Genomic DNA, 19,927 nt, shown 5'->3' with positions numbered 1-19,927 from the left:
TTCAAATTCAAAATGACCTTGACAAATTGGAGAATTGGTATGAAATCAACAAGCTGAAATTGAACAAAGAAAAGTGCAAAGTACAGTACTTCACTTTAGAAAGAAAAATCAAATGCACAAGTACAAAAGTACTGTGGAGAAAGATCTGAGGGCTATTAGCAGAACACACATTGAATATGAGTCAAGAATGTGATGCAGCTGCAAAAAAGATTAATATCATTCTGGTATGTTTAATGGGAGTATCACATTTAACATACTGTAGTGAGCTGGACTGGTCCTCCTCAGACACAGAGGAAGAGGGTGGCTCCACCTCTGCATGGGCGGAGCCCTACAATTTAGCTCCACCCCCCAGAAGCCAAGGGGCAGGACCAGAGATATAAAGGCGGGACCCGGAAGCTCAGTAGGGGCCTAGCCACTGTAGGGGACACATGTGTCCTCTGACCACTTGTGCTGGGAGGTGGCAGCAGACCCTCAGAGTGCAGATGACTGGCCTGGACCATCCGGACCCCTGGATGAGCTGGCCCCACAGGAAAAAGATGACTAGCCTAGGCCACCCAGACCCCAGGATGACCTAACCCTGCAGGGGACAGACGGCTGGCCTGGACCGCTGGCTAGCCCAACCCCGGCAGAGCTTCTGCTGGCAACTGAAGATCCCGCCGATCACTTTACCACACTGGACCAGCAGGTACCCTTGGAGGGGGAGTGTGGAAGTGGCCCAGGAGAAGTAGACCCCTGTCTGGCTGCAACGCTGGCAGAGGGTGAGTCAGCGTGTTGCAGCTTGGATCCCTGCTGATGCGGTGGCAGATGCCTCCGCCACCCTTAGGGCCCTAGGCCAGGACGCACTGGAGTGGGAAGGCCTGCATCCCCCCAAGTGGTGGGTGGCAGTCTCCCCCTCCCTCAGCTGAAGGAAAGCCTGAGTTAAGTGACTTTGTTTCCCACCCTGCTCTGAACCAGAGCCTGGGCTAGCCTAGGCTAATCAACTGTTTGCAGCTCAGCCTGGCTGCAGGCCTGAGCCCTCTGACTCTCTACTGCCCCGCCCTGATCAAGGGCCTAGGCTAACTGACTGTTTGCATCTCAGCCTGAATACAGGCCTGAGCCCAAAACTCTTTGCTGCCCCGCCCCATCATCACCCCACCGATTTCCCCATGTCAGGCTCACGACACATATGGGAGGTAATGGTCACACTCCACTCAGCACTAGTGGGGCCTCAGCTGGAATACTGTGTCCAGATCTGAGTATAGCACTTTAGGAAAAATGTGGACAAATTAGAGAAAGTCCATTAGAGAGCAACAGAACCTGACCAACAAGGAAAGGTTATAAATCTGGGCACGTTTAGTCTTGAGAAAACTGATGCGGGGGGGGGGGGCTGATCATAGTTTTCAAATATGCAGAGGGCTGTTATAAAGAGGACTGTGATTAACTGAATAGGTTTCCAAGGGAGGTTGTGGAATCCTCATCACTGGACGTTTTTAAAGACACGTTGGACAAACGCCTCATCAGGAATTATCTAGGTTTACTTTGTACTGCCACAGTGCAAGGATCTGAACTCTATGACTTCTCAAGGTCCCTTACAGCTGTAAATTTCTGATTCCAAGAAAGGATGGTGAGGAGAGGGAAGAGAATGAACTTGGCCTAGAGCAGTTCTCTAGCTATTTTAGATGGATACGAAAAAACTGTTTTCAACAACTCCTGACCCACAAATATAACCAACTCCTGTCCATTCTGATGGAATCACAATGGATAGGGCTGGATTTAGGATTTTCAGGAGGGATGAAGAGATGGTTTTAGGGACACTCCCAAATGTAGCTTAATTAAAATTGAAAATGGGTTGATCTGGCACATCTACTCTTTGCAGTAGAGGTAAAGCCCATCTGTTGCCGCAGATTCACAGTTGCCACATTAGAAAAAAAAAATTTCCAATGGACTATTCTCAAGGTGTCCGTTGCCCTCAGTTCCATGATTATTTTCCTATACAAGGCTGAATCTCATGCTATTGAACTAATTTGTCTCCATCTAGGAGGCGACACTGGATCCTCAGAGGAGCTGACTCAGATGCAGGCAGCCAGGTAGAGATGCCTTATGTCAGCCTCAGCCCTAGCAAGAGCAGTCAAGAGAGCATCAATATCCAAAGATGCAAATTGGCTTTGGAGATTTAAGGGAAAGTGCAGTTGCACGGCAGAAGAGATCTGGGAGGCTATTCCCAACAAAGAAAGGGCGAGGAAAGGGGTAGAGTAGCTTTCGACTATTGGACCGGCTGACTAAAAAGGGATGTTGGGTTGGCAGAGTGCATGTCACAAGCAGGAGAAAAGAGAGCTGAAAATAGCCAGATACAGAACTGGGCAGGACCTAGAAGGGGAATTTAGGTAAAGAAAGTGGAAGCTAATGTGCAAGTATTCAAAAAGGGTAGATGGATGAGGGACGCTTTGGATAAACTTGAAGGGTGCATTGTGAGACAGTGAAACCATAAAGGAGGAGGAAGCTGAGATGACATAGACTTGAACCAGAGTGGTGGTTATAGGGATAGAGGGGAAAGTATGCATCTTAGACATTGTACAGAAGTAGAACCAGCAGGATATAGCAATCTGGACATGAGTGGAACAGGAAAGAAGTAAAATGTAACACTCAGGCTTTGAGTTTGGATGACTGGGAATATTGTGTAATTAACCACAGTGACAGAGAATAGAGGAAGAGGCGAGATCTCCTGTTTTGTTTCATTTTCATTTGATATCTGTATAGGAATAATTGATAAAACTATTAGAATTAAAGATTTATTTTATGCTGCTGTATCTAATACGTGGTAGTTATGTCTATATCACAGCATAACAACTACACAGCACCCTCTATTCCCAGTGAGCAAGGCAAGGATTATTCATTTTCATGTCTTGTATCACTCACAGCTGTCTGCTGTGATTGCAGAGAGTCAAATTACCCCATCCTACATTCACATTAAACCAAATTTGTTTGGGAAGCAGGATACATAAAGTGGGTGTGTTAATAGCAGATAATTTTCTGTCTGAGTATGACAGAGGTCAAAATGGATACATTAGTTACACTGTGGTACTCTAGTACTATTGTACTTGTAGGTCCAAATTCTGCTTTTCACTTACACCCTGTCAAAGTCTGGGGTGGGAGTGCAGACAAGTTGTGTGGTTTGATTTTACTGTATCAGAATACCATACTACCTAGTCATATTTTTCATACATTTTCCTTTTCTTTTCAGTAACAGTATTTCCCGAGCCAAATGTTCAAAAATGTCTCACAATGGAAAACACAATCTTCTTCTTTATGATTTCTGATAAAGGCTAGCCAGCCACTGCTCTCAGCTCTACTCTCACGGGCTCTGCAGATTAGAGAACATTAACCAAAGTTTAGCAAAGAGTGGCATAATATTGTCGGTACTTTGCATCCCTGATGCTATGTCCAGAATCAGGCAAATAAAGTAAAAATTGGTGTCTGTCTGTTACTTAAGCTTTGAAGAAGAGTTATTGGCTGCAGAAATCTTCCCCCCCCTCCCCTTGTCAAGCCTGATTCCCCACTCTGGCACTTAGAGTTCAGAAGGTTGGGGCCTGAATTCTAAAAATTAATACTGGCCATTCCAGGCTGGTATTAAACTCCCAAAGTTACAGCTTCTCTCTGACCTTGGATGGGTAGATGCTGCCACAACCCAAGTGCAAAAAAGCCCTTTGGACCCAGGAAGACACACTTGGGAATTCCTTCCTGTGGGGTACCCTCAAGCCCTTTCACCCCACCCCTCCTCCAGGGAAGAGCTGAGAAAGAAAACAAAGGAAATCACCTGTCACCACCTAATTAAACATATGCACAAACCTCTTAGGACTCAAACTCAATCGTGTTCTTAAATGGTAAATTTTATTAACAAAAAGAAAAAGTACATATGGAACATAGGCTATTGCTAGATTTTAAAAGAGCAAATATAATTAAGTATCAAGAATGGTTTTCTTGAGGTCCAACTTAAAGGTTACAAGCAAAACAAAAGCAACTAGGGTTAGCAGAGAAGTCCACAAGCCATACAAAAATAAAAAGAGAAACCTAATTGCATCTTTCTAGACATTTCCTGATCTGCTTACATATCTGGGGTTTTAAATAAGTAGTTTCTAGGTATGATTTGATGATTTTTTTATACGTGACTTAAAGCTTCTTACAGCATTGCTGCTCTGTGTCTCCTCTGGGAGAGCAGAGAGACAAAGTTTCTCCCAATTTTAAAAAGTTCTAGCCCTCCCATTGGCTCTTATGATCAGGTGCCCTCTCCCTTCCTTTTACCTATGGGCTTTTTTTTTAACGCTTTACAGGTAAAGTAAGTAGAGAACAGCTACAAAATCCCTGTTGGCTGGGTCTCCATAAAAGGGAGCTACCCCTCTTCCTGCCCCCGCCCCCCCCCGCCCTTCAATTATCACACCTCTCTAAAGCCTGGCCATTGCTGCATAACTAAATACAAATTCAAATATTTATGTACCACATGAACACAATTGTACAGTGCAGATAGCTTTAAGCATATGTTAGACTTCTCTGCGACCTTTAACATCTCATCAACAGCAGCTAAATTTAAAAAGTAAAGTCTATTTAACAAGTTAGGGCCTTTTAAAAAGCTTTGGGTTTGATAAAGACACATTTTACTATTAGCAATATCTGTGCTTGAAACACTTGAGGCAAAAGAGAAAAAGTTATTGAGTTTCCTGTGCTGCAGAAAGATGATAGGGGAAGGTTAATCTGTATCTAATACCATCATGCTGCAGTCTTGTGGACAGCCTGCAACCACTCTAAGATCTCTTGATGAGGCTATTGAACTACAATGACACTAGTCTCAGCCAAATTATCCTGCTCATTTTCTTGCTTGAAGAAACTGCAACATTCAGAAGTATTTGCGATGTGGCTGCCAAGCAATTAAGAGCATGGACATCAGTGCTACAGTCTAGACCTCTGATTGCAGGATATCACCTTTACCTTCAAGGGTAATGGCCAACCATAACTCCCCAAACCACCACCACCCCCACCCCCAATAATATGGAGCAAATGAAGACTGGAATCGGGTTACATCAGAAAAACAGCAAGACAGAGAAGACTTCTAGCAACAAAGAGATCCAATTTCTTGTCCAACCTGTCCATAGGCAACACATTCTCAAGATGGCATGAAGTTACACTCAGAGTGCTTGTTGAACCTTCCAAGCTTAAATTTCAAATGATGGGTGTTTATCTTGAGGATCAATGTGACTCAAAGTGTGATGAGCCTTCTCAGTACTAACAAACCAGAGTAGATATATCTATTCTCCTTGTTCTTGGGATATCTCTGGGGCAGGAACCCTGCCCTACTCTCCTGGGCACAGGACTAGATTCCCTGTGGGGCACAGACTGATTCTGGTTGCTGACCTAGCACCAATAGCAGAAAGGGGTAAAACACCCAGGCCGAGTTCCCTGGACTGAGGACAGACCTAGCAACCCGTATCCTTCTGTGGGGGCAGCAGGTGTTGACTGGTCAACATTCATCAGTAGTTTCCATGCAGTGTTATCGGAGACTCCATGGTATTGCTAAGCATCACTGAGAAAATGACTGCTGTAGTACTGCTCCTACAAGGACATGTTGATATTTCAAAATCTTATTTCGTCAAATGAAATTTTAACACAGCATTTTAGACACTGTTCTTTTTCATTTTCTTTTGGACATTTCTCCCTTTCCATATGTATAGTCAGTGCTGTTTTATTGGGGTGACTTCTCCATCCACAGGGCTGGCAATATGAAGAAACAAGATGTTTGATGTTAAAATGTTATTTGTTGCTTGAAGTTAAAAGGTTTGTTTGATTTTCCAGAGTACATCTTCCATGAGAGTCTGGTTAACGATACATACAAAAGGCACAGGGAAGGGGGCAGGCTGAGAGAGGGTGTCAATCAATCATGTTGAATATGAAATGTAGTAATGCGCTTATGCCACTAATCAGATTCAGATTTTCTGTGCTTAATTATTGTTTATTGCAGTTGCTCAACCACCACAAAGTTTTTAATTAGTACTGCTGTATTAAAAATATCCCTATAGAAGTTGAGCTGTTTCACTTAAATGGAAGTTAGTGAAATGTGTTAAAGTCTAGTTTGAAATTTCCAACAATAGGAGTCTAATGTAAGAAGCTATAAAGTGGTCTCCCCATTCTGCCTGTCATAGTGGGGCTAAATTCTGGAAGGAGAGTCACTGTTGTGAGACCTGGAGTAGACAGGTATGGAAAACAGAAGCACTGGGAAAGTAAATCTAGAAAGATGTGGAGTACAAGACCTAGATTCTCAGCAGTGCCATCCATGGGAGGCAGTTGAGATGGGGGGCACAAAACAGCCAGGCGTATCATGCTGATTCTGAAAGTTGTTCTATGCTTACGCCAACCTTGTCATGGATTAGAGCTGCCTTGGGGCTGCTCTGTCCTCCAAGGGGCTGCCCACTATCTAAAGAGTGTCAAAGTACAGTATTACTCTGGCCAGGCCTCCAACACGACTCTACATGGGAAACAATGGAAGGGCTGATGTAGGAGACAGCAATGCTATCTATATGCCAAATGGGGTCTCTCCCACACCAAGAGAATCCTCAGATGGGGAGTTATGGTGGCTTTCTGGCCTCTGTGCCTGCAGCAAAGTAGAGGGACCAGAATAAGTTTACAGGGCTAGTTTCTGTAATGTAAGTGCACATGCTACTATATTTTTTAATGTGAAGGACACAGGAGAAGATTACAGTGTCTTACTGGTTTTGATATGTATTTTGTTACATTTGTCATTCGTATACCTTCTGGGTCCATGGATTAGTTCCTAACCACGGTCTATATTGAGCCATCAGCTTTTTTAGCATCATCCCTATTGATTTCAACAGAAAGTTCAGTTTAAAAATGGTTGGCACAGTATTTACTTATTCAGTTTTGTTTAAAGAAAAATAGAAGCCTCTCTCCTGTAGTTTGGGTGCCTCTCTTATACTTTAAAAACCATATACTCCATCCAGCACAATACAAAGGACTGCCCATTCATATCCACAAACCCCTACCTCCCAACCTTAGCTCCCCTCCTCAAGAACCTGAGAAAAGAAATGGACTGTTCAGAGGGACTGGAAACCTAAATGCAGGCGCGGCAAACCAAAAGAGGAGTGAGCTATGAAGAGGAGGCAGATTGCCTGCCCCCTCTCCCTGCCGCCCAGAGAACAACTTCCCAGCAGCTCCCTCTTGTTTATATTAATGAGACTCTAGCTCAAGCATTTCAGCTGCTCAACTGTAGCAGTCGGTCATGGGGAGAAAGGTGCTGTCTCAAGTAATCAGTTTCTAAGCCATTTTCAAGAATTATAGGTTAAAACCAACACCTGGAATTGCCACTGGAAGCTCACTGGCATCCAGTGTAGATCCCAGAACACTGGTTATTGTGTTCACAAAGAGCAACTCCACAGCATTCTGCACTTGTTTCAGATTCTGAATGCACCCACGTAACAGCATTCTGATCATGAAGAGGCAAAGGCATGGATAATTGTGCACTTGAGAGAGGAATGGCCCATGAATATAAAATTTAGTATTTGAGGTTCAAGTGCACTATATGAGACACAGGGTCTAATGGTGTTAAGAAAGAAGTAGGGCTCTGTTCTGAGTTCAAATTCTGGCACTGGAATTCACCGACTCTCTTTAGCCATGTATAAACTACAAACTTTGTGGATGAAATCCTGGCCCCACTGAAGGAATTTTGCTATCAATGGGGCTAAGATTTCACCCTTTGCCTCCATTTCTCACCTATAAAACAGGAAAAATACTTAAACTACCTAACAAAGTTGTGGATTAATTCATTCATTTTTGTAAAGCACTATGAAGATAATTAATGTATATTGTTGTCTGCTCTGTGTATTTAAGTATCCATGCACATGTAAAGTGAAAGAGCAAAACAGATCTTTCAGAACACTCATCTCAGCCAAATGTGTATAACTTCGTTAATTTTCTGACTTTTTCCAAAGAGTTAACATTTTCCCCCACAAGTGTGCTAATCTTTAGAGTATCTGAGACAATCCATCAATTATAGTAGTGTACTATAGTACTTTGACCTTTTCAATATTCAGCAGTTGAATGGCTGGTCTTCCCATCTCTCCCTAATTAAAGCCCCACCATTCACTGCCCAACTTAAAGTATGATTAAAAAAAGGAAACAGCACATTATTTTTCTCTTCACTGATGGAGGTTGGAATGTGAAGGAGAATGCAAATTAGGAAGGAAATGAGACAAACTATAACTAAATAGGTTTCAGAGTAGCAACCGTGTTAGTCTGTATTTGCAAAAAGAAAAGGAGTACTTGTGGCACCTTAGAGACTAACAAATTTATTTGAGCGTAAGCTGTCGTGAGTTACAGCTCACTTCATGGGATGCATTCCGTGGAAAATTAGTGGGGAGATACATAAAGAACATGAAACAATGGGTGTTACCTGATCACTCTTGTTACTGTGTGTATGGTAAGGTGAGCTATTACCAGCAAGCGAGCGGGGGGGAGGGGGGAGAGGGGGGAAGCTTTTGTAGTGATAATCAAGGTGGGCCATTTCCAGCAGTTGACAAGAACGTCTGAGGAACAGTGGGGGGTGCGGGAGTGAAATAAACAAGGGGAAAAGGAAATGGCCCACCTTGATTATCACTACAAAAGGTTCCCACCCACCCCGCCGGTAATAGCTCACCTTAAGTGATCACTCTTGTTACAGTGTGTATGGTAACACCCATTGTTTCACGTTCTCTATGTATATAAATCTCCCCACTGTATTTTCCACTGAACGCATCCGATGAAGTGAGCTGTAACTCACGAAAGCTTACGCTCAAATAAATTTGTTAGTCTCTAAGGTGCCACAAGTACTCCTTTTCTTTTTGTAACTAAATAGAGACTCTTTCTACAATCTCCAAACTTAAGTCCTTTTCAGATGTTTAACTATAAGAAGCTAAATCTCTAGCAATAGAAAGCTAATCTAGTACTGTGATATCTAAGCACCATCTTAGAACCAGAGGTTTCCAACAACAGCCATACTTTCCTATAAGGCAAAGTATGAAGATTTAAGACTGTTTTCATATACTTTTATACCTGAACTGAATTTTACTATCTCTGATCAGCTATAATAATGCAATATGATAATTATCTCATGGATGTCAGCAAATATACAATCCAACAGAGGAGACAAACATGATATATTATAGACTCCTCTTCCTCTGTCTGTCAGGGAATGAAAATGCTATGCTCATAGTAGGGGGAAGAAACTGATGTCTATCACTCAACAGTAATCCCTCCAATCACTTCAGGATGTAGAATGTCTGAGCAGTGAACATTCCATAGAATATGCAGATAAAACTCCGGAGCAAGGGCATAATTAAATATGTTTGGCAGATTGTTAGGTCAAAAAAAGAGATAAGCACTAGTAAAAAAAGCATGCACAAACTAAAGAAAGTTATTTAATTTTCCTTTATTTTTAAAATATATGTGGGATAGTTGCTTCTTGATTTAATGGCGTAACTTACCTTCACAGTGAGAGTGAAACCTATTTTGAACTGTGGTCTAATTGTTCTTCCCTGTTTTTCAATACAGATAGCTGAAGGGAAAACAAAAGTTGGTTCAGCAGTAAATAATTGCATGTAAAATACGATTTTGAAACCTGGCTAGCCTTGTGCCCTCTAGAAAGGCGGGAAAACCAAAACATCTAAATTCAAAACTATTTTACATTTTCAAGCCCAAAGCACTCTAGTTAATGGAGCTCTGTGCCAGGTTCTTACATTTCAGGCTGCTAATCCTCACTCAGGCGCTGATTTTGCAAGGTGTTTTGTCTTCACAGAATACCTTGTTGCATCAGGGCCTCAGTTTCTGTTACCGGAGCTCAGATATGGAGGACATGCCTGTACTTTACTGTGTTAGCTTCTTTTTTTGCCTCTCCTCCCACCCACCCCCAACCTCCCCTGCATGCACACAGAAGATAGCGAATCACAAAGAAAAACTGAAAGCAACATTGCTGGAAGCACCACACTGATTTTTCATTAAATTTACTTTTAATCCTGGGGGACAGCAGCCCAGATCATAGCCTTCCCTAAGAACATGTTGACATGACTTCAAAAGTAGTCAGGAAGCTTTGAACTTTAAAAATAGTTATTTCCTTTTTTGGAAAGAAAACTAAGCATAGATAAAGAAATAATTAGGGTCTATAGCACTTTATCTATTATAGTCCCATCTCAAAATATGTTAGACTAAAGGACCCCTCAAGGTCCCTTCCAGCCCTACCTTTCTATGGTTCTATACCCTCACACATACAGCAAAGTACTTCTTAGGATAGGCCAAATGTCATCTCAGCCAGCATATGCACATACACACAACCTCTGACTGAGTCCTATTCAACTCTAGTTCCTTTGTATCTGCTTTTTTTTTGGGTGGGGAGGGAGAGGGGGGATTGGAAGACTGCTCAAACTCTTTCCCTGAACACATTTCTAAGGGCCAAGCCACCTTGTTTCATAGAATTATACAAGTGGTTTATCTCCTCCTCACAGTCCCAGTCTTTGTTTGCTGCCTTTGGAACCCCTGTGAAATTCAAAGGTGGGGGATTGGTGAGAGGGGCACTTGCACTCAAGAGTTGGCAATGATTATTGCCAATTGATGGCTCCATGACAAAGCCAAGGGCATGTTTCTTGTCTGCACCACCACCTGTCTGCCTCAAGTTGTTTGACCATTGGAATCATCTGCAATAGTAGTTTTGGGTTTTTTTTAAAACTTTTTATTGTGTGATTTCTTCCTATCAGTTATACCTCTTATTTTGTTATGTTTATCAAATGTAGATTTTGCTGCTATGGCCACATTAGGCAGTCTCTGCTTAGAAGCACAGGAATCATATCAGAAACAGTCACACATAATATAGCCAACTGGATTGGGCTACACTGCCCTTTTATAATGGTATCTAGTGCTTCCAGGCAGTCCTTGCCTCTTGGAAGTGAGTGGAGGCTTTACCACTGACTTCAGTGGGTGCCGGGTCAAGGCTAGCTCAGCTGTGCTGGAACCAACAAACCCCTTCTATCAAGATAGACAAAGGGAATTGATATCAGTTAGGCTGCCGAGACCACCACTTATCAGGATGACCAGTATTGTCTTATTGTTTACTTGTCCTCCTCCAGCGTTGTGTATCCATCAGTTATCTCCAGTCTTAGCCTGGAGGCTCTGTGGCATTTTTTGTTTTGTGTTTGTGCAGCACCTAGCAAAATGGAGTCTAGATACATGACTAGGGCTGCTAGGCACTACGGTAATACAAAGGTGGTCAAATTTAGGCTGCTAGGTAAGAGATTAAAGTCCAGGGTAAGATGATTGTGTTGGGAGAAGGCTTTTAGGTTAATTGGGAACTGCAGAACCTTTTGGGAAAGGAGACTATGCAGGAAGGATAGGCTCCATCTAAACCTAAGCAGCTAACACCAAAGCTGCACAAACAGCACAAGAGCAATTCACAGATACACTCAGCAGCACTGACAACAGTTCTTACGACTGTGAGGAATCCCACTGTCCTCATTGGCAGCTGTGGCTGCTGGGAACCTTTGATAAATCAGGCCACTTTTTTTGGTAATAAGTGCTCTAAAAATGGATTTGGATACCTACATTTCAAACTGTTGGCTCAATATTTCACGAAGGTTAACTGAAAATACATCATAGAACTTATTTGCCCTTTGACCTATGCCAGTGGGACTAACCGTCTTTAAAATGCACTAAAGCTGCTGACAAGAGTTCCTGTGACAACTTGTTGCCTTTTTTCTGGTAATTAAAATAAAATAATATCAAATTGCTAGAGAAAACCAATGATGAAGTTCAAATAAACTTCTGTGCTATCACATGGTGGCAAAAGTAGAGCAGAGCTGCTGACCACAACTAATGAACTTGAGAAGAATTAAATTAGAAGCCGAACAAGAAAAGGTTCAGAAGGAAGAAGAATGCAAAGAGATTAGAGTGTTTAATTAACATTACCCCTGACCACTGTTCCCTCTAAGCTGTGCGCATGTGCACACAGATCCTAAACACCGCACACACGGCGAAACTCCACACGCACAAAAATTGGCACAGCACAATAATTTGCACAGAAGAAATTTTTTGCGCACGCGGCCTGTCAAAAATTAGAGGGAACATTGCCCCTGACACATAACAAGTAAGAAATGGTGAAGCAGATTTAACTATGGGCTCACTCATGTTCCTAGTACTTTTTATTCTTCTTTAATACATCATGAAAAGTTTAGAACTTCGTATCAAACTTAACCTGCCACTTTCTGGGATAATACAGGTTCTGCTGAAGTCAGTGGGAGCTTTGCCCTGGATTTCAATTGGGCTAGTATTTCATTCAAAGTTGAGGGTATTATTTAGTTTCTCATAATCTCAGGGCTCAGCACTGAAGCTGCTGTATACCAAACTTTCATTGCCTTTAATGGGTGTTCCATATATACACTAACTAGAAGATCAAGCCTCTAATGCGAGAGATATTTATTAATATTTCCCAGAATAGTTCCTTCCTGCATTTAACTAATATGCTTATATTAATACTCCCATGCTATTTAAACATTTCCCCTCCCCCCCAAATTTCTATTTGTTGTCTTTAAGGCCCTGACCCTACTCCCATTTTACTCAATAGGTGAAATCCTGGCCCCATTGAACTCAAAGACAAAATTCCAGTTAAATTCAAAGGCCCTAAAAAAAGGGGGTGAAATTCATGGGCAGTTTCCTAAAAAAGTGGTTTATGGACTTTCTTGTGCCTACTGGTAAATATATACATAGGGAGGTGGGTTTAGCCTTTTGCACCAGATTTCTCATTTAGGTCCCTGAACAGAATGGAACTTATGTCTGAATCAGGAGTTAAGAATTAGGCCCATTATATACATGTCCATTTGTTTAAACTGTATCTTGTTTACCTGGGGCTATGAGAGAATTCTTTCAAAGCCGCTGAAGTAAATACTCAAAGGTGATGTTTTAAAGTGTGTTACAACTTACTCTTTATTGAGATACTCCTTTAGCATAAAGAGAGACAATCTCACACAATTAGTATAATGTATAATATACTTTTCAAGGAACCTCATATCATAAAAGTTCAGTCTTTTCCTCTTTTCTCTTTCCTTAGCACTGGCAGCAACTATCTTAAGTTACTTGAACGAAAAACCTCAACAAAACCTGCTGGAGTTCTTCCAAGAAGCAAGGACACATCCAAAGAAAGAATCAGAGTATAATTATACTTTCATCTTCTATTTCAATTAATCTGAAAAGAGTCAAACAGAAGCCACTCATCTGATTTATTTTTTTAAGCTAACATAGGGCCAAATCCCAGTTCCACTGAAGTCAATGGCAAATCTCCTGTTGACTTCAGTGATAGCAGGATTTGGCCCATACTGTTCAGTTTTGCATATAAAACTCGTTAGTGCACATATTCAAGGTTTAGGTCTCAGAGAGTTCTTACCAAAGTCATTCTAATATACATTTAGAAAGAAGAGGAACCCTCACAAGACTGAGTACTCACAGATGCTCAAAAGTCCTACTGAGGTTAGCAGGAGTTTTTTTATGCAAAGGATGCTGGATCAGACTCCCTGACTAAAAGACTATTCAATATCCTGGACCAGAAAACTTAACTGACACCCCACACAGCAATTCTATCTGATTTCTGGAGAGATGATGGGCGTTTCTAATCCTGTGGTGGGCAAGGTGCCTACCTGTAATTTACAGAATCCCTGGTGGTGGTGCAGTAGAACAATGTTCTCACATAGCATTGACAGCAGCATATGTTTGGTACAGTTGTTGTAGAGTCCTGCTCCAGAGCAAGCTCCATGTGTACAGAAGCAACTCACCTGCTGTGGCCCTTTGTGGCTGGGTGCAGGGTTGCTGGGCTTTCCCCTTGAACAGGAGGAGATGACCATCACCTCCATTTGGGTCTTTCATGGCCTAGCCCTCCAGCCAGGTCACTAAGAATTCAGTCTCCTTCTGGGGTATGCAAGCCCAGCTGTAAGTGGACAGGCCCCAAGCTGGCTTCTTCAAAGTGCCTGGGCCTAGCTGCCCCAGGCCAGCAGCAAAGTCCTTCTAAATGAAACAGAATCACATTCCTCTTTCACACAGCCAGGGGTCCCTGGCCTTGTCACTTGGTGTGTCAGTAAAACTCCAAAAGTACAAACAAAACTAAATACTATTTGTTCACTAAGTGTGAAATCAGCACTGGAGAGCCAGTGAAAGGCACTTTGCTTAACTCAGTGCTGATGGAGAAGCAAAGCAGGGGTGCAGAGACTGTACCCAAAGTATACTGCAAATGGATCTCTGCATTTGCCTTGCATAAGGATGGCCTCGAACTGTTAAGCCTAGGTCTACGTTCTGCTCAGAGTTCACCCAGTATCCTGAACAGACCAAAAGGAGAAGTATAATCAAGGACAAATGATTAAAAAGAGACAACTCTGTTCCTTGGCAGAGTTGGATGCCAAGTTCTATCCTAGAACAATATTTTGCAGAAGTTGCAAACAGGGTTTATATGGCAACACAGAGTCAATCCTATTCATAACTTCAAAGGCAGCAGTACATTTCAAAAGAATGAGAATAGAGTCAAAGTTTAATTTTACTATAACCACTAACCAGAGGGGGCATCAGGGTTAGATCCTGACTGACAATCTGACCACAGCTTGTGTGGGATTCGGGGCCCAGGAGGCCAAGAACCCTAAGGAGAAACCCAGCCCCAAGGGGGAACCCAAAAGGATGTCCCACCACCTCCAACATTGGTAAGGGCTAGGGTGAGCACCCTGGCTGGGCCCTGCTTGCATGCAGGTGGCCAGGCATTTCCATCAGGAGCATCCAACAGGCAGGTGTGCCCAGTAGACACCCAGGCCAGAAGGAAAGAGCCAGCCAAAATGGTAATTCCTGTGCAGGATAACAGGATGGCCACACTGGTGTTGACAGACCCCAAGTGCAGCCAGACAATGGTCCAAGAGCAAGTAGCCGGTTTGGGAGATAACCTAGACACCATCTGTTTACAATGTGTCCATGGAGATATATGCTTGTATCCCACAGAAGAGAAGTGCAGCTCACGATAGGCAAGCACTCAAGGAAAGTGCAGGCTGGGGTAGCCCCTGCACTGGCTTACCCAGTGATTCTGGGTTGAAACTTGGAAGATAAGGAGATTTAAGGAGATTATAAAATCCTGGGGTAATGACCCCCCTCAGGGAACAAGACTCCTGGGGAGAAACCCCTGAGTCTGAGTACATGGTCAGGAAATGTAACTCTAGAAGACCCCAGAGAGGTTACCTTCCAATAGGAGCCACCACCGGGGAGGAAGAACATCCTCCGAACTCAAGACTGGGACTTGCTGACAGCTGATTTAAATTTAATAAGTGAGCAGAAGGAGGACATGATGCTGAGCCGGGCATACGAGCAGCTCACGAGCATGAACCGGGAAGTGGTAGACCCGCTGTTGCTGAAACTATGGTGCCATTTTGTGTTAAGGGAGGAGAGGCTGCACTGGATGGCCAAAGATGCCCAAACAAGAGAAATACAGCCCCAGCTCCTACTCCCAAAGGAGTTGCAACAACAGGTGCTGCAGCTGGCATATCAGTACTCTGGAGAGGCACTTAGGGAAAGAGAAGACCCTCGACCAGGTAACCCTTAGGTTTTAATGGCTGGGGATACACAGCAAAGTCATGAACTAATGCACTTCATACCCCGAGTACCAACTTACTGGACCCACAAACCCTTGAAAGCCACGATTATCCCCTTCCCAGTGGTTGTGACCCTCCTCGAAAGAATTTCCATGGATCTGGTAGGACCACTGGAGAAGATGAGGACTGGGTACCAGTACATCCTAGTACTGGTGGACTGTGTCACCCAGTACCCCAAGGCCTTCCCCCTTCAAGTCAGCACAGCCACTCATATAGCCCCTGAGTTGCTGAAGCTATTCACCCAGGTCAGGGTACGAGGGAGTTCTTAAGCACACAGGGGATCAACATGACATTGAAACAGATGAAGGAGCTATGTGACCTCTTAACAATGTCAGTCTATTTATACCCTCAGACAGATGGGCCAGTCAAGTGCTTCAATAAAACCCTAAAAGAGATGCTGTGAAAGTTCATCCCCAAGGACCCGCAATGTTGGGATTGGCTGTTCCCATCTGTGAGGCGCCACCAGAGGTGAAAGTAACTTAAAGGACTTACCGGTACGCCGGAGTCCTGAGTGGGGGCGTGGCCTCAACTGGAAGAGGTGATTTAAAGGCCCCGGGGCTCTGGCTGGGAGCCCTAGGGCCTTTAAATCACCCCGGAGCTACCAGCAGCAGAGGCAGCTGGGAGCCCCGGGGCTCAGGGGTGAATTAAAGGGCCCGAGGCTCCGGCTGCCGCAGCCAGAGCTCCAGTGGCACTTTAAAGGGTCCAGAGCTCCCCGCAGCAGCCGGAGCCCCAGGCCCTTTAAATCCCCGCCAGAGCCCTGTTGTCACTACCTGTAGCAGCGGCAGGGCTCCGGCGGTGCTTTAAAGGGCCTGGGGCTCCCCACAGCGGCAGGACCACCGGGCCCTTTAAATAACTGTCAGGGAAGCCAGTCCGGTCTGGCACAGCATACTGGCTCTTACCGGTACGCCGTATCGGACTGGCTTACTTTCACCTCTGGGTGCCACCAGCCTCCATGGGGTTCTCACCATTTGAGTCTCTGTACAGGAGAGAGAACCCCATGGGGTGCTAGACCTACTCCAAGAGGCATGGAAGGAGCAGCCACCCCTTAAGCCCAGTGTGGTCCAATACATAATCCACATGCAGGAGGATTTAGACAGGCTAGGGGCATTTGTTCGGGAAAACTTGCTGCAATCCCAACAGAACCAAGAATGAGGCTATAACAGCTGGCTAGCCAGTAGGTGATATACCTAGGCTATTGAGCTGGGGGAGGGAGTCTAAGGCCACTTAGTCAGCAAAGTACAGGCCCTAGAACAATGCTCTATACCATCCACAAAAAAAGCTGGTTTCGCTTCCTAGGCCTTGCCAGGTACAAGAGATGCTTTGTGCCCAATATTGCCACTATTGCAGTGCCCCCGACTGACCCAATAAAGGACCCAACCCAAAAAAGATCAAGTGGTCTACGGCCTGCTATAAGGTATGCTGGGAGCTAAAAGAGAAACTGAGCCAAGGGCCAGTGCTCACACATACCAACTTCACAAGAGGTTCATGTTACAAATGGATGCCTCTCACGTAGGAATGGGAGTGATGCTTTCTCAAGATATTGATAGAGAAGAGCACTGTACCTCGGTCAGAAGCTGTTCCCAGGAGAAAGGTCTGGTTTTCCCAGTGTCCCACTTCTGCTTGGAAATTATTTAGCTATTTCCTCCATCTTTACAAAGAAAAAAAAGTGTATACTTTCCCTTTGGGGTTCTCTTTCCACAAATGAGCCATTTCAAAAATGGGCTCAAATAAAATATAGGGTCTGCCTGGTGCTTTCCAGAAAGTGGAGTCTGACAGCAAGGGAGTTGTAATCTGGTATCTGATGCATATGCAAATACATCTGTGAATTCATCCATCTCTCCCCAAAACTGAGGTGCATATTCCCAGTGGAAACCCTCTGCTATAAATTGAGAAAAAAGAAAAACAAAAAACACAAACATGCTTCTATTTATGTATATGATTTATTTTGGTTCTCAGCTTTTCATTAACTATTTATTGAAACGAGGGTTTGAAAGCCCAGTTCAGTAATAGATTTTCTCTTGACTTGCTTCAAGGTGTTAATATTTTTGGAACAAGGACTTTTGTTCACTGGAAACTTTTGTGGAGGACTGAATTTGAACCTCAGCAACTTGACTATTCTATTTCCAAAGTGGCATTATGACATGAACAGTTCTCCCTCCTATATGTTGAGATGCTGTCATCCAATCATAAACTGTAGCAAATATTTCAGGTTATAAAAGCTTAGCAATAGATTGCTATATGATTAACTACTAAACACTTTAAAATGTATACTTGTCTTTCATGCACATCATGATACATCATACATGAAGATTTTTATCAATCATTTATTGGTGATGTTGCCTTTAATTGTTACTTTGAAATATACAGGGCAATACATAGGAAGCAAGTCAAGATGATCATTAGTAATTAAGACTATTTATATTGCTGCAGCACCTAGTTGCAATCAAGACCATTGTGTTAACTGCTGTACAACACATGGTAAGAAGCTTACAATCAAAAGGTCTTGATCCTGAAAGCACCTCTGTGCAGACAGACCCCTGCAACTATGTGGACTCTTGTTGACTTCAATAAGGGCTTAGACAAAAAAGTGATGGGGATAACATGATGGATACATGTTCCTACAGATTACATAGTCAAATGCTTAGCAGGTCCAAGTGTAATTGTAATGATTTGCATAGTAATTTGTAATGTGAGTTAACAGTTTTCTTCTGCTAATTTTATTGCAGATATAGATTCACTCAAAAGCAAAATTTGGTTTTAAAGAAGAAAAACATAAGAAATCTTACTGGGGGGAGAGAGAGAAGTGAAAGTAGTTCATACTGTTCCACCCAAAAAGCTAAATTCTGTCCAGTAAGTGCTAAGCAACAGGCTTCTCTGAAAGCTGAATTTCAGATAGGAGCCACATTTGCCCACTCAACAGCATTTGGAATAGAAGCTGCACATCTCATCCAGGCATAGGACTTGGAACCGGGCACTCTTAGCGAAGGATAAAATGGGGCCTTTTACAGCTTAGTTATTGTGTCTCTTACTTGTCTTGTATTCACTCATCATTTAAGTAAGAGAATTTTAAGCTTAGTCTAAATTTTAGATTGATCCCTCGTGCATTCTGAAAATCATTCCTGAGTCCAAGAAGTTCAATTTCCCTTGCTTACACTTTACTGTAAGTGTTAGTTTGGCAACGCTCAAAGCTACAAAGCATGGATGTCATGTTCCTCCTCCACTTCAGCACACTTCATAGTAACTCTTGTCATTTGATTACATAGTAAATATTAGGTAGTGGCAGTTTAACTATAAATTAACTGCCATGATTATACAAATTAAATAGAGGATTCTCTCTCTCCTTTAAAACCAGGGTGGCTTACATAGTAATTACTCTTGGTCCTACTATGCATTTTACCAAGTAATCTGCAGGAACATGTAACTATCTTATCTCTTCACTTTCTTCTTTTCTCATTACATTTCAGAACTGGCTTCCTCCTGGCTTCCAAATTCTCCAGACTCATTACACTTCTGCCACCTGCTCACTCTGATTTTGCAATGCTGGGCTCTTGTCCCCTCACCTCGACTAGAGAGCAGGCATGTCTCGACAAGCGAGTGCACTGCTCGGCTCATCACAATAATGTTTACAAACACAAGTAGGTGTCCTATTTACATTTATTATTTTTTGGAAAGCGTGCTAGCATGAGTAAGCCACCCCTCAAGTTCCCGCTGCTGAGAGGACAGCGGAGGCACTGCGGATGTTTGCTGAAGAATAAGCGGGTGACTAGTGCTTCCTAGAGAACTTTGGTAAAGTAGTAACACAGCGGCAGAGCAACATTTTCGTAGGCTAATTTCTATTAGGACCATTCATTTGTCTATCTTTTATATATGGGGTTTTGAAGACATTGTTCCACTATCACCCAAGCTGCAGCCAGGTTTTACTGATGTCTGGATGGAGCTTATCAGCTGCTTCTCCTGGCTTGAAAAGACCTGTACAACCTCACTGTTGCTTGCAATGAAAAGGAAAGACACTGAACAGGTTAACAGCAATCAGAGAAACCGAATAGGACCATGCAAGCTCTACATTCTTTCTTGGACCTCTAAGTCCAGTTCTGGGAACATATGCCGACTTGTCCTCATTTGACAACAACTCTAACTGTTGCAAGGATGCGTAACAAAAATCCATCCACAAGTAGCACCAATATGGCAAATAGATTAAAAGGTAAATTATGTTTATATGTGATCTGGGCCCTGTAACTTAATGTGGTAATTTTAGTGTG

At 43.1% G+C, this 19,927-nt stretch overlaps 1 protein-coding gene across 1 annotated transcript in view; it reads left to right on the top strand.

Annotated features, from left to right (window-relative positions):
* Positions 1-18,626, top strand: part of LOC144264409 (uncharacterized) — a gene marked incomplete at its 5' end in the record, with an annotated part of 74,130 nt that extends 55,504 nt beyond the window's left edge. Inside the window, 4 exon segments of the mRNA XM_077816167.1 lie at positions 13,106-13,205; positions 15,269-15,608; positions 16,965-17,082; positions 18,395-18,626. Of these exon segments, the coding sequence (XP_077672293.1) occupies positions 13,106-13,205; positions 15,269-15,608; positions 16,965-17,082; positions 18,395-18,626 (790 nt within the window).
* Between the last annotated feature and the right edge of the window lie 1,301 nt (positions 18,627-19,927).

The sequence above is a fragment of the Eretmochelys imbricata genome, chromosome 4 (genome assembly GCF_965152235.1).
Source record: "Eretmochelys imbricata isolate rEreImb1 chromosome 4, rEreImb1.hap1, whole genome shotgun sequence".
Taxonomy (NCBI): Eukaryota; Metazoa; Chordata; order Testudines; family Cheloniidae; genus Eretmochelys; species Eretmochelys imbricata.
Note: the sequence above shows the minus strand (reverse complement) of the source record. Positions and strands in the feature narration are given on the sequence as shown.